Source organism: Aythya fuligula, chromosome 2 (assembly GCF_009819795.1).
Source record: "Aythya fuligula isolate bAytFul2 chromosome 2, bAytFul2.pri, whole genome shotgun sequence".
Taxonomy (NCBI): domain Eukaryota; kingdom Metazoa; phylum Chordata; class Aves; order Anseriformes; family Anatidae; genus Aythya; species Aythya fuligula.
In genome coordinates, this window is record NC_045560.1 from 101,426,583 (window position 1) to 101,441,704 (window position 15,122).

Below are 15,122 nucleotides of genomic sequence, written 5' to 3' on the forward strand. Positions count from 1 at the left end.
TAAATATATTTATATATGTATATTTTAAATGAATGAAAGGTGTATTCTTCATGCCACCCTGATAGAATTAGGGAAATTGACTGAGAAACAGAGTTGTTTGCCTGCTGCTGTATAAAACAAACAAACAACAACAACCACAAGAGACAAGCAAGGAAAAAAAACATTGACTTCCATTTCAGACTCAGTCTTCACAGGACCAGATGTGAACCTCTTTCCTTAGCCATGTACATTCTAAATTACTTTTTCCCAAAGCTAAGCTGTGGATCAGATTAATTCAAGTACACCTTTTGCTTTAGAAGATAGCAATTTAGATAATGGGGAAGGAAGAATGAACTGCCAAAATTTCTGTGTTGGTATACACTGACACTTTTTCTTGGTCCTTAGTGGAAATATGAAATGCACAGAAATAATGCGTGTTGTTTCTATATATGTCTTGTATGTACTTCTTCAGCTTATTTATTTTAGTTTATTTATGTGTCTTTTTGAAGGCTTTAAGTCCTTTGTCCCTTTTCTTTAATGTTAGCCTTGCTGACGAAGGTCTGTTTGATAGTCTCTTGCATCTTCACTCACTGTCTTGGTGAAGTCTCCAACAACATACGAAGAACTTTGTTTGGTCCCAGATCTTAAGCTCATTTTCTTCTCTCTCTTTAACCTGAAATGAAATTGTTAAAAAATAAAAATAAAATAAATTGTGACTAAGTGGAGAAGCCAGTTTAAATTTAAAACAACTGCAGATCAAATTTCTTCTAAGAAAAAGTTTCAGTAGAAGACCAGTAGAATTTAGATGATACAGAATCTTTCTGTCTATTGTTAACTTTATACTATACACTGGGTACTTTTTCAACAGATTCTTTAATAAAGAAGAAAAAGCACAGGTTTCAGAGCAATTACTTAGAATTGTCTTTCACTGTGAAGCAGGCTGCACTTGCTTGCTTTGCTTCTGATGACTAGGAGTCATTATTTATTGATTGACAGTTCTGAACTGCAGTGCCATTGTTATTAAAGATACGTTTAAAACAGTCACATCTAATTCCTGAGTCTTTTTTTTTTTTTTCTTTTTATTGGAAGAATCAAATGTGCAGAACAGTGAAAAACACAAAGTCCATCATAAAAGCCTTCTATTAAACAAATAGCAGTAGGGAGAGATTATTTACAAAAACATAGTCATTATAAAGAACACTGTTAAAAGATAGCCATGCTGAAATATATATTAGTTTTTGCAAATCTTGTTTTGATAAATCCCATTCTCAATAACAATGTGCATCAGAACAGGAACATCCACTCAGGCTATGCACCAGAAACAAGCTGCTATGCTCTTCAGCATTTAGAGCACAGTGAACCGATACTCAATAGCTGTGCATAGAACATAGATTTATGTGCTCAAGCAGTGCACAAAGTAGATACACTACAAACTGATCCAAGATGACTACTTTAGAATAGGTAAATCCTAGCAGACCTAAACTGTTTATTACTTGTGTTTATTACTAGTTTTTATCTTATCTATAATTAATTGAAAATTTCCTTTGTTTTAAACTTACAGGCATATACTTCAAATTCTGTCCATATGATGTCTGTAATTGCATTGAAATCCTATCACAAACCGCAATGCAATTTCAATTTTTTTTTTCTTCTTTATGTAACTTGAACATGTTTTCAGAAAGGGAAATTGGCAAACCCAGGTGATTAGTTTTGAATCTGGGAACCTAAGAGTTTTGGGAACAATGACTAAATATGCCAAGGAACCTGGAAGTTTTCAGCAAACTGTAGAATATTGCAGATACCAATTACTTCTTTGTAGCTGTAACCCAATTCCTGGCAGTGTGAATGGGTCAGTCATGCTACTGTGCATACGTATTTAATATGTATGTCTTTTGCTTAGAAAATAAGTTATCTCGTTATTTTCTTGGGGAAAAAAAAAAAAAAAAAAAAAAAAAAAAAGGAAAGGAAAAAAAAAAGTATATAATATCAAAATCACTCTGGGTTAAAAAAGTAAAAAAACCTTAAAGCCAGCATGGCAATGAGATTATTTACAACATCAAAGACCGCATGATGATACTGTCTGCTGATGAACAGATCTTTCGGGGTCCCTTCCAACCCCTTCAATTCTGTGATTCTGTGATTTCCACTAATCATACAGATACAGACAAATTGCCAAGCCCTACATCAGTGAGAGTCAACAAGCTGTCAAATTCTTCACCCCATTGGATACACAAGACTAGGCTGATCAGAAAATTAACTGTAATTTTTAAATTTCTCCTTTTTTTTTTTTTTTTTTTTTTTTTTTTTAAGCAGTTTCCCTTCTAATTAGTGACTAAAATTAAAATTTAATAATTAAAATTTCATGATTTCCAAACTTAACTTTGCCTTATTAAAAATTCTAGGTAACTCCTTTTTAGTAACCCTTGTCATTAAAAATACTTCCGTGACTATATTACTGAAATGTCATTTATTGTTCCATCCTTTTCTATTCATTTTGCTAATCTAAAAATATTAATATATGTTAAAATCCCTAAAAATAGCATCTGAAAGAGTTTTACATTCAATTTAAGGAAACTAATAATATTTAAAATATATTAACCTTAGCTAATGGTTGTGGCTTAAATTGCATCTTGTTCCTCTAGGAATACACATAGTACATTTTCAAAAAAAAAAAAAAAAAGTAATATTTATTTCTTACTTAAGTTAGAAATAGTCTGGTGCTTCTAGATGTATTGTTAGTCTACTGTCTATAAAGCAGTAAGAGAGTTTCATTGTGACTTCTGTTTCCTAATAAAATTAATACAGTTACAGTAAAGAACGACAATAAACACATGCAATGGTATTTTTAAATTATTTGTACAAAAGAATACATGCTTGCCAGAATTCACTAGCATATAGACTAGCATATCACTAAAATCTTTAAAAGACTAGTCACAGTCTGTAGTGAAACACAATACTCAAGAGCATATGTTGACAAGCTAATATACAAGAACAGCCTATCATTTCCATACCAGTTTGCAACAATCCTCAAACATCTCCTGCTAAGAACTTCTGACATCAATGCTCTGTATAAGGGAATTGTATACTGATATATAAGCATCAGTATGAGTAAAAAGAGCCTATTATTATTATTATTATTATTAAATTATTAATAATATAAATAATATTATTATAATATTATAATATTATTAATATAAATAATATATTATAAATTAATATTTATAATATAAATTATCAATTATTATCTATTATTATTATTATTATTATTATTATTATTATTATTATTATTATTATTATTATTATTATTATTATTATTATTATTCTGTAAATATTTTGAATCTTGTCTCTTCTATCCCACTAAGCTGTTTTTAACAACTCTTTATGTTTAAACCAAGCAAGGGAATTGATCTTGCACGTGTTTTGCTATAGACCTGGATAAATCCAACTAACAAAACAACAACAACAAAAAAAAAAAAAAGCACAAACAAACAAATGAGAAGGCAGGCCACATTAAAAAATGGAATAAACATTTGATATAAAAAATTAAGGAAATCTTTCCTGGCATCCTGGAAGTGGTGGGACAAGAAGTTGTTCAGTTGTGTCCCTCAGCCACATGGTTGGTGTAAAGGGCACTAGGGAACCAGGTGAAACAGGAAACAGGAAACAATCTGTTTCCACCTCCAGTGTTTTGGGGCTCCTTCGTGTATGCAAGGAAGCAGTCGACTGCACATGTGCCCACCCTGTTTGTGCAAAGCACTGTCAGCTGCATTAGCAGTTTGTTAGGTCAGTGGAGAGAGAGACAAAAGCTATTTGTACAAGGAAGGACTACAAAACTATGTTCCAGGTTATTGCCCAATAGGAATTATTGGGCAATGGCCTAATAATAAGAGAAATATGCAATTGCTCATGAGGGGAAGCCAAAATAAAATACTTGTCTTTTGAGCTCCAATTAAGCAAAACAAAAAGGACAACAAAAAAAAATATATATATATATCCTTTTCCTAGCAGAAGAAAAATATGAAGTGCTAGCAAATCAGCTAACAAAATTATGGCATATAAACAGGCAGCATACCATATGTCCACCAATATCTCGTACAACAGGAACATTAAGAAAGCCATTAAGATGGTGTCCCCATTGTGCTCACAATAACATAAGGTACATTTCCTGCTTCACTGTGCATTTCCCTGTTTTTGCTGTTTAGCATCACTAATTTAGTGCCCAATTAATAGAGTTTATGTGTATATTTTTTCTACAGAATATTTTAAAATTCTTCATTGCTGCTTAAAATTAAGTTTAATGCAACTGTATAATAAGTATTAATATAAGGAAGGATTTATTCCAAAACCTAATTAAATGAGGGACCTATATAAAATTATTTTAAGGTAGCTACACAATATACTAAAATTATTACTAATTAAGTGTTCACACAGTTTGCTGTAACAATGCCACAGTGAAGCACTACAAGGTTGTTGTCTGCTTTAATCAATGAACACTGCCCAAGGATAATGTGGATATATCTCAAGAGTATGGACTAGAGGCATAATAGTAACGAACTAGTGATAAAGAAAATAAACTAAATAAAGAAAATAAACTTTATCACTAGCAGTGATAAAGAAAATAAAACAAGAAAAATAAACTGATAAATGTCAACATGTATGTGAAGTGAAAAGAGAAAAAACACGATGTCTGAAAGATCTCCTTCATGGATATTTATATTCAAAATTATGGATATGATTAAGGATTCTAAGAATTTTCATAAATAATATTTAAAACATTTGAGATAAATTGTCTCTCTCTTTGGTATCTACAGATTTTGTATGCCTTGTAGAGGAACATTCCCACCCTATCTAAATCCTACCACATATACTATGTGATTTCAGAAATCCTAAAACAAACAAACAAACAAACAAACAAATACATAAATAAATAAAAATATTCTCTTCCCAAAGGAATACTGTTAATTACCTTTTCTGTTTGTCTTCCTGAAACATTCATATATTATTTCATGAGTTTGTTATAGAAAATGAAATTAAGGAGAAAATTTAAAAAAAAAAAGTTGTTAAATGTTTGCATCAGAAATGTTTACATCAAAAAATGGATTAGATCAAACAACCAATAGACTAAATATTTAATTTTAAAAGATAAAGCGTGAAGGTTCACTTAGGAATTAATAAAACTCAGTATCCAGATACACTAGGTTCTGGCCTTTACTGTTTCACCTATGACAGTGGCATTGTTCAGTACTACAGAAAAAACATGCAGAGTTTATTTACAAGAGTGGATGGAAAAAGATGGGATCTGTGATATGAAAACAGATGAGGATGAAAGAAAATCATTACAAACTTTAGTAGTATGTATCTTCATTTTTATAAACTGTACTTCAGTTTTACACATTTATTGATGTCTAAAAAAAAAAAAAAAAAAAAAAGTAATATTCTAAAAAAAAGTATTCTAAAAAAAAAATTCTAAAAAAGTAATATTCCTGCCCAAATTATAGTAACATTTCAATTTCTGATTTAATTAAAATGTATTTGTTACTTAGTATTATGGGATTATGGGGATGTTACAAATGATGGATATAACATATGGATATTGAGTTAGGTTTCATACCTTTAACAGACAGAAATTGCTTAAACCCTGGGTAAACTCTTCTAATGTGCTGATCCAATCTCAAAAAAATACTACATGGGCTTTCAAGCTACAATAGTTTCTTCATATATTTAGCTTCCTCTGAGAGTCACAAAACCCTAAATGACATACTTTTGTATTTCGCATTCAATTTTGTTTATTTATTTTTTTCTTCCATGGAATGTACATAAGGTACAAATTGGATTTTTATTTATTTATTTATTTATTTATTTTTGGCCATGTTTATTTTGCCCTATAAATATATCTCCTTTTAACTTTCAAAATTCTTTTGAGAATGAATTTCATTTCTATGTCTTGTGCATTACAATGGCTACTACAAAAACTTCCTAAACAATTACTTTTAATATTTTATCTATGGTGGAACATAAAAAAAGGTATATTAAGTAGTTCAAGTCATCCAGACAGCCCTTTTAGAAAGGCAGAGGATGCAGCATTATGCAGTGGACATATAACAGAGAAGGACTCCTTCGAACACGTATTCATAAATTCAGGTTTTGTTACCAATGAGGTTTTCCAAAAGGATCATTTAAAATTATAACAAAATAATTTTACTATCTTGGCACATAATAAGAATTAAGATGACCTTACAAAATATCTGGTTTTGCTTAAACTGTTTTTGCTTAATTCTCAGTTAATCTCATATTTCTGCTCAATTGACTTTACATAATAGCTTCTTTCTCCAACTTTATATTTTAGTCTGATCATGCCAGCTTCTGACATGTCTGCAGAAAATAATTGCCTTTCTGAAGAAAATGCTTCAACTATATAATAGAAGAAAAGATCCATCCAATCTCCACCTCAAAAAGAACACAGGAAATAATTTCAGTTTTTAGAGAAATGACAGTAATCGTTTGGCTTTTTTGACTTTGGTTTTTAGAATATTCTGAATCTACCAGAATGAACAAAACTGTACATATTGTCTGCTTTTACAGTGAAAGAATGTAGAAGTAAGAACATTTTTCACAACATTCTTTAAAATGATTTTTTTTTCCTATGTTTTTCATTATTTATGAAATATTTACTGAAATATTTATTGATAAAGAAAACAATCTAAAGCCTATCTAGGAAAAGCAGATGCTGTAAGTAGATATGAGACGTAAGACTAATTTGTGTAATGTGCTCTAATATTTTGTAATGAAATGGCTTCTTATTTCTGGTCACTGGAAGCTTTTCTAGCCTTAAAAGATAGTATCAGTAATACATACACTCAATTTTCTTCTATGAAGTGTGATTGGCATGAAAGTATTTTTTTTTCCTTAATAGCAGAAAAAAAGATAAGAAAGTACACTTGGTACAAGCTCTTTTCTTATTTCTCTTTTATACAGTAATTCACTTTCTCCAGTAGTAGTATTTTCACCTGCATAATCTTACAGCCAATAAAAACCATGATCATTTTCCTTCCCAGTAACTATATGCTTGCCAGCTTCAATTTATTTCCATTTACCCTTTCAAAATTCTTAACTTTTAACAGTTGTTCAACATGCATCTTCATTACTATGCTCTTACTTCTTCCAGGTATGAAAAGTAGTCAACTAAGTAGCAGATATTATTATTATTATTTTTCCCTTATCCATTTTCTATTCTCTGTCAAAATTTATCTCAAAATTTGTTTCTACTGTAGAGTATCTTAGGAATAATGTCAAGTGGTTTTTTATGTACTTTTGTTTTCTCATTGAAAACATTACATTAATGTTTAAACAGAAAATGAAGTTCTTTTCAACATAGGGGAAAAGAAACTTACATTTATCAAATTACACTATTTAATTCCTGAGAAAACATGCTTACAATGCAATATCATTCAATATTATGCCTCCCATAGATGTTACTTTTTGAAATTGATTTCTATTAATTGAATGAAAATTATATGAGAGTTATGGGAAGCACTAGAGAATTCTGCCATACAACATGTTCTGCCATGGACCATTGCCCAAAACAGACTGTTAATCTTTGACAGTATTAAAGTCTTGTATCTCTTGAACTGGTCTCAGTATAAACAGATACCGTGCATCATTGCAGTACTGTGATTACAAGATTTGCAAGAGTGAAAGCATTTATTCTTAAACTTGCAAGGTTGGGAGATAGAATATAAACTTGCACATTACAATTACTTATTCTGCTTACTTTCACTCCTCCGAGCTTCAAATCCTGGCATGATGGAAACTGCTATCTCACTGTTAAAGACTGCATGTAACTAGAAAATTATCTACTGGGAAGTTTGAACCTCAACTTTCAAATATCACAAAGCACAAATCTTTAGCTCCATGCTTTGTCAAATTTTGGCCACTGAAATCATGTGGGAACTGAAGTGAAAAGGAACAAATGTTGATGGTAATCTGTGATACTGAACATTTCATTATCTTAGGACCCACTATGTCTGATAAAATAGTACAAGTGCTTTCAGGACCAGTAAAATTATCTTAAGCATGTGAACAGCAGGGAAAAGAAGTGAAAAAGTGAAAAAGTGAAAAGAAGTGGAAAAGTCCAGATGGGCCTTAAATATCTCCAGAGAAGGAGACTCCACAACTTCCCTGGACAGCCTGTTCCAGTACTCCGTCACCCTCACCATGAAGAAGTTCTTTCGCATGTTGGTGCAGAACTTCCTATGCTCTATCTTGTGACCATTACTCCTTGTCCTGTCCCCGCAAACCACTAAAACGAGGTTGGCCAAATCTCTCTGTCTGCTACACCTCAGGTATTTATACCTGAGCTGGGAGGGGACAGACCCAGGACAGGTGACCCAAACTAGCCAAAGGGGTATTCCATAGCATCTGACGTCATGCTAAACAATATATAGGGGTGGCTAGCCGGGGGGAGGGGGCCGGACTGCTCGGGGTTAGGCTGGGCATCGGTCAGCGGGTGGTGAGCAATTGCATTGTGCATCACTTGTTTGTACATATTATTATTACTTTCCTATTGTCACCATTGTATTATTATTATTATTATTATTGTTATTATTATTTTGTTATTATTATTTTCCTGTCTTATTAAACTGTCTTTATCTCAGCTCACAGGCTTCACTTTCCATTTCTCTCCCCCGTCCCAGAGAGGGAGGGGGGAAGGTGAGCTAACGGCTGCATGGTATTTAGCTGCCGGCCGGGTTAAACCACGACAGTCTTTTTGGCGCCCAACATGGGGCTCGAAAGGTTGAGATAATGGCAGATCTGACCAGAGTGTGTTAAACTAAAATTGGTGTAAGTATTAGACCTGCTTAATAGTCACTTGTCATAATGCTGATTGCTTTAATCTCAACTCTGCTGCGCCTGTTTTCCAAATTGAGTATTATAGTACATTATTTTCCGTATTTGCTCTCTGTCATGTTGTTTATCCTCTCTGGGCCCTGGTTTCAGATCATTATGGTACTGAGTGTTGTAGCAATGGCTTATGAGATGATGAGATATCTGGTCATGACTCTAACTTGGTATTTGTACTCAGTAACATCGTCGACTCTGTATTTTGGAAACTGTATCTTGGAAACTATTAGCAATTATACCTATTGTTTTTTTTTCCATTAGGGAGTCAATCTGTGGAGGGGAAAGGGGAAGATATTTTTTCTTACTTGATTACTTTCCCTTCCTCCTTCACCGCCCTCTTATCCTCCAAGCTTGTTACAATAGCTCTCCAAGATATTGAATATCCTTGGGATACTCAGACCAGCATAGTCCTGTCGTTCTGCCTCCTGAATGCACTTCAGATTCTGCTTAAAGTTAAACAACTACTTAGGAAGCTCATCCGGAGATTTGCCCGGAGGCAGTATAGTTGTGGGTGGCAGGGAGTATGGGAGGATATGGGCAGGCATCTAGAGCAGTTGGCACCCCCAGTGTTTTGGAAATTCACCCCTGAACAACTGCAAAATCCTCAAAAACTGGCAGAATGCTTGAAAAAAAAGGTGTCATGATTCTGGCAGTTCCAAAGTAACACAAATCATTGTAACATGCTGGGGCCTGGCTCATGCCTATCGAGCTGCCATTGATACTGCTATCAACTTAGTGACAGACCCTGCGGCCACTCCAAGCCCTGTGACAGATCCAACGGCCACTGTGACCCCTACGGTGGACTCTGCAGCCGCTCCAGTCCCAGCTCCTGCAGCCACTCCAGTTCCAGCTCCTGCAGCCGCTCCAGTCGCAGCTCCTGCAGCCGCTCCAGTTCCAGCTCCTGCAGCCGCTCCAGTCCCAGCTCGTGCAGCTGCTCCAGTTCCAGCTCCTGCCGCTACTCCAGTCCCAGCTCCTGCAACTGCTCCAGCTCCAGTTCCTGCAGCTGCTCCAGCTCCTGCAGCCGCTCCAGCTCCTGTGGCTGGGTCAGAGAAAAGAGCTGTAGCAGTGCAAGTTGACCCTGCAGAGGGTATTCCAACCCCTGTGGCAGACCCTGTAATGGGGTCAGAGAAACGAGCTGTAGCAGTGCAAGTTGACCCTGCAGAGGGTATTCCGACCTCTGTGGCAGACCCTGTAACAAGGTGAGAGAAACGAGCAGTAGCAGTGCAAGCTGCCCCTGTAGAGAAGGTGAAAAAATGGTATAGAGATTCAGGTCGTTTAGAACGCAGAGAGTCTTCTGCCAAATCTAGGTATAGAGACGACGGAGACGATGACGACGCTGGGCCATCAAGGATTCAGGAGGAGGAAGATGAGGATGCCGAAAAATCAACAGTAACTACCCAAAGCCTAAACGAGCGTGAGTTACGAGATGTGCGAAAAGATTTTGGTCGCTGTATAGGTGAGCAGCCTGCTGTATAGGTGAGCAACCTGGCTGCTCCGATGCTGGGACACTGGAGACAATTGTGTGGAATTAGACGGCAGGGAAGCCAAGTGACTGGGATCCCTTGCTAGAGACGCAGGCATTGACAAAGCAATTGCAGATGGAGCACAATCTCACAGCCTCTGGAGGCGTCTTCTCTCAGCTGTGAGGGAAAGGTATCCCTTCAAGGAAGAACTTTTATGTCTACCAGGCAAGTGGACCACTATGGAGAAGGGAATCCAGTACCTGAGGGAATTAGCCGTACGGGAAGTGATTTATGAGGATCCAGACCTCAGACAAACATCCAAAGATCCAGATGAAGTCAGGTGTACACGACCCATGTGGCGGAAGTTTGTACGGAGTGCACCATCATCATATGCCAGCTCATTGGCAATAATGGCCTGGAAAGAGGATGAGGAACGAACAGTGGATGAAGTGGCTAAACAACTCTGGCAGTACGAAGAAAGTCTCTCCTCTTCCTTACAGGCCTGCGTCTCAGCTGTGGAGAAACTATCTGAAAAGGTTCACCAACTTGAAGAGAATCTATCTTCCTCCCCACCTGAACCAACCAGTGTCCACCGACCAAAAGAGAACACTTGGGAGAAACTTTCTGAAAAGGTTCACCAACTTGAAGAGAGATTATTCTCCTCCGCACCTGTACAAAGCAGTGTCTCAGCTATCAGGGGTAGGCGTTCATCCACACAAGGAAGACGATATGGTGGGTACTCACCCCGTGCCACCCTGTGGTTTTACTTACGAGACCATGGAGAGGACATGAGAAAATGGGATGGAAAATCTACCGCGACCCTAGAGGCACGGGTACGTGAGTTGCAAAAGAAAACAATCAAGAAAAAGGGATTCTCTGAAAAGTTTGCTGCTCCAACTTCCAGCAGACAGTCCTTCAAACACAGAAACGAAGAAGATTCTGACCAGGATTAGGGGGGCCATGCCTCCAGCCAGGGGGAGGAAAGGGACAATCGAGTTTATTGGACTGTGTGGATTTGATGGCCTGGCATGTCAGACACACAGAAGTATAAGGCTTTAGTAGACACCGGTGCACAATGTACTATAATGCCATCGAACTATAAAGGACCAGAGCCCATCTGTATTTGTGGAGTGACAGGGGGATCTCAGCAGTTGACTGTATTGGAGGCTGAAGTGAGTCTGACTGGGAATGAGTGGGAAAAGCACCGCATTGTGACTGGCCCGGATGCTCCGTGTATCCTTGGCATAGACTATCTTAGAAGAGGATATTGCAAGGACCCAAAAGGGTTCCGGTGGGCTTTTGGTATAGCTGCCTTAGAGACAGAGGGCATTAAACAATTATCTACCTTGCCTGGTCTCTCAGAGGACCCCTCTGTTGTGGGGTTGCTGAGGGTCGAAGAACAGCAAGTGCCAATCGCTACCACAACTGTGCACCGGCGGCAATATCGCACTAACCGAGACTCCCTGATTCCCATCCATAAGCTAATTCGTCAATTGGAGAGCCAAGGAGTAATCAGCAAGACTCATTCACCTTTCAATAGTCCCATATGGCTAGTGCGAAAGTCTAATGGCGAGTGGAGACTAACAGTGGACTATCGTGGCCTGAACGAAGTGACGCCACCACTGAGTGCTGCAGTGCCGGACATGCTGGAACTTCAGTATGAACTTGAATCGAAGGCAGCCAAGTGGTACGCCACAATTGATATCGCTAATGCATTTTTCTCCATCCCTCTAGCAGCAGAGTGCAGGCCACAATTTGCCTTCACTTGGAAGGGAGTCCAATATACTTGGAATTGGCTGCCCCAGGGGTGGAAACACAGCCCTACCATTTGCCATGGGCTGATCCAGTCTGCACTAGAGCAGGGGGAAGCGCCTGAACACCTGCAGTACATCGATGACATTATTGTGTGGGGTGACACAGCAGAGGAAGTTTTTGAGAAAGGGAAGAAAATAGTCCAAATCCTTCTGAAAGCCGGTTTTGCCATAAAACAAAATAAAGTCAAAGGACCTGCACGAGAGATCCAGTTTTTAGGAATAAAATGGCAAGATGGACGTCGTCAAATCCCAATGGATGTGATCAACAAAATAACAGCTATGTCTCCACCAACTAACAAAAAAGAAACACAGACTTTCCTAGGTGTTGTGGGGTTTTGGAGAATGCACATCCCAAATTACAGTCTGATTGTAAACCCGCTCTACCAAGTAACCCGTAAGAAGAATGAGTTTGAATGGGGCCCTGAACAACGACAAGCCTTTGAACAAATCAAGCAGGAAATAGTCCATGCAGTAGCCCTTGGGCCAGTTCGAACAGGACCAGATGTAAAGAATGTGCTCTACACTGCAGCCAGGGAGAACGGCCCCACCTGGAGCTTCTGGCAGAAAGAACCTGGGGAAACTCGAGGTCGGCCCGTGGGGTTTTGGAGTCGGGGATACAGAGGATCTGAGGCCTGGTGGTCGGTACTGAAGCGCAGCTCCTCCTAGCACCCCGATTGCCGGTACTAGGCTGGATGTTCAAGGGAAGGGTCTCTTCTACGCATCATGCAACTGATGCTACATGGAGCAAGTGGGTTGCACTGATTACTCAGTGGGCTCGAATAGGAAACCCCAGTCGCACAGGAATATTGGAAGTGATTATGGACTGGCCAGAAGGCAAATACTTTGGGATATCATCAGAGGAGGAGGTGGGTCATGCTGAAGAAGCCCCACTGTACAACCAGTTACCAGAGAATGAAAAGAAATATGCCCTGTTCACTGATGGGTCCTGTCGTATTGTGGGGAAGCATCGGAGATGGAAGGCTGCTGTATGGAGTCCTACACGACGAGTTGCAGAAGCTGCTGAGGGAGAAGGTGAATCGAGTCAGTTTGCAGAAGTGAAAGCCATTCAGCTGGCTTTAGACATTGCTGAACGAGAAAAATGGCCAGTTCTCTATCTCTACACCGATTCATGGATGGTAGCAAATGCCCTGTGGGGATGGTTACAGCAATGGAAGCAAAACAACTGGCAGCATAGGGGCAAACCCATCTGGGCTGCTGCACTGTGGCAAGATATTGCTGCTCGGGTACAGAACCTGGCTGTGAAAGTACGTCACGTAGATGCTCATGTGCCCAAGAATTGGGCTACTGAAGAACATCAAAACAACCAGCAGGTGGATCAGGCTGCTAAGATTGAAGTAGCTCAGGTGGACCTGGATTGGCAGCATAAAGGTGAATTATTTATAGCCCGATGGGCCCATGACACCTCAGGCCATCAAGGTAGAGATGCAACATACAGATGGGCTCGTGATCGAGGGGTGGACCTGACCATGGACGCTATAGCACAGGTTATTCATGACTGTGAAACATGTGCTGCAATCAAGCAAGCCAAATGGTCAAAGCCTCTTTGGTATGGAGGACGATGGCTGAAATATAAATATGGAGAGGCCTGGCAGATTGATTACATCACACTCCCTCAAACTCGCAATGGCAAGCGCCACGTACTTACAATGGTGGAAGCAACCACCGGATGGCTGGAAACATATCCTGTGCCTCATGCCACCGCCCGGAACACTATCCTGGGCCTTGAAAAGCAAGTCCTATGGCAACATGGTACCCCAGAAAGAATAGAGTCAGACAATGGAACTCATTTCCGAAACAACCTTATAGACACTTGGGCCAAAGAACATGGTACTGAGTGGGTGTATCACATCCCCTATCATGCACCAGCCTCCGGGAAAGTTGAACGATACAATGGACTGTTAAAGACTACATTGAAAGCAATGGGCGCTGGGACATTCAAAAATTGGGATACGCATTTGGCAAAGGCCACCTGGTTAGTCAATACTAGGGGATCTGCCAACCGAGCTGGACCTGCCCAATCAAACCTGTTACATACTGTAGATGGGGATAAAGTTCCTGTAGTGCATGTAAGAAATATGCTGGGTAAAACAGTCTGGGCTACTCCTGCCTCAGGAAAAGGCAAACCTATTCGTGGAATTGTTTTCGCTCAGGGACCTGGATACACTTGGTGGGTGATGCAAAAGAATGGAGAGGTCTGGTGTGTACCTCAAGGAGATTTAATACTGGGTGAGAATAGCCCATGAACTGAATTGTACCATTTTAATTACTATATAATACTGTATGTTATCACTACTATGACTACTATAGGTGACTAATTAGAATGTATGGAAAAGAGTGTAACCTGAGCATGACATAAATGGTATGGAATAAGGGGTGGATAGAGACTGTCGTGGTTTAACCCGGCCGGCAGCTAAATACCATGCAGCCGTTAGCTCACCTTCCCCCCTCCCTCTCTGGGACGGGGGAGAGAAATGGAAAGTGAAGCCCGTGAGTTGAGATAAAGACAGTTTAATAAGACAGGAAAATAATAATAACAAAATAATAATAACAATAATAATAATAATAATACAATGGTGATAATAGGAAAGTAATAATAATATGTACAAACAAGTGATGCACAATGCAATTGCTCACCACCCGCTGACCGATGCCCAGCCTAACCCCGAGCAGTCCGGCCCCCTCCCCCCGGCTAGCCACCCCTATATATTGTTTAGCATGACGTCAGATGCTATGGAATACCCCTTTGGCTAGTTTGGGTCACCTGTCCTGGGTCTGTCCCCTCCCAGCTCTTACTGCACCCCCAGCCTGCCTGTTGGCAGGACAGAGCGAAAGGCTGAGATGTCCTTGGCTTGGTATAAGCACTGCTCTGCAACAATTAAAACATCGGGGTGTTATCAGCACTCTTCTCATCCTAAGCCAAAACACAGCATTCCACCAGCTACTA

At 38.8% G+C, this 15,122-nt stretch overlaps 1 protein-coding gene across 4 annotated transcripts in view; it reads right to left on the reverse strand.

The window, feature by feature from the left end:
• Positions 1-15,122, reverse strand: part of CCDC102B (coiled-coil domain containing 102B) — a 169,327-nt gene continuing 154,205 nt past the window's right edge. For all 4 annotated transcript variants that reach the window (XM_032181644.1, XM_032181645.1, XM_032181646.1 and 1 more), the window contains one exon: positions 1-652. In XM_032181644.1, the coding sequence (XP_032037535.1) occupies positions 563-652 (90 nt within the window). In that variant the 3' untranslated portion in view covers positions 1-562. The remainder of the gene's footprint in view (positions 653-15,122) is intronic.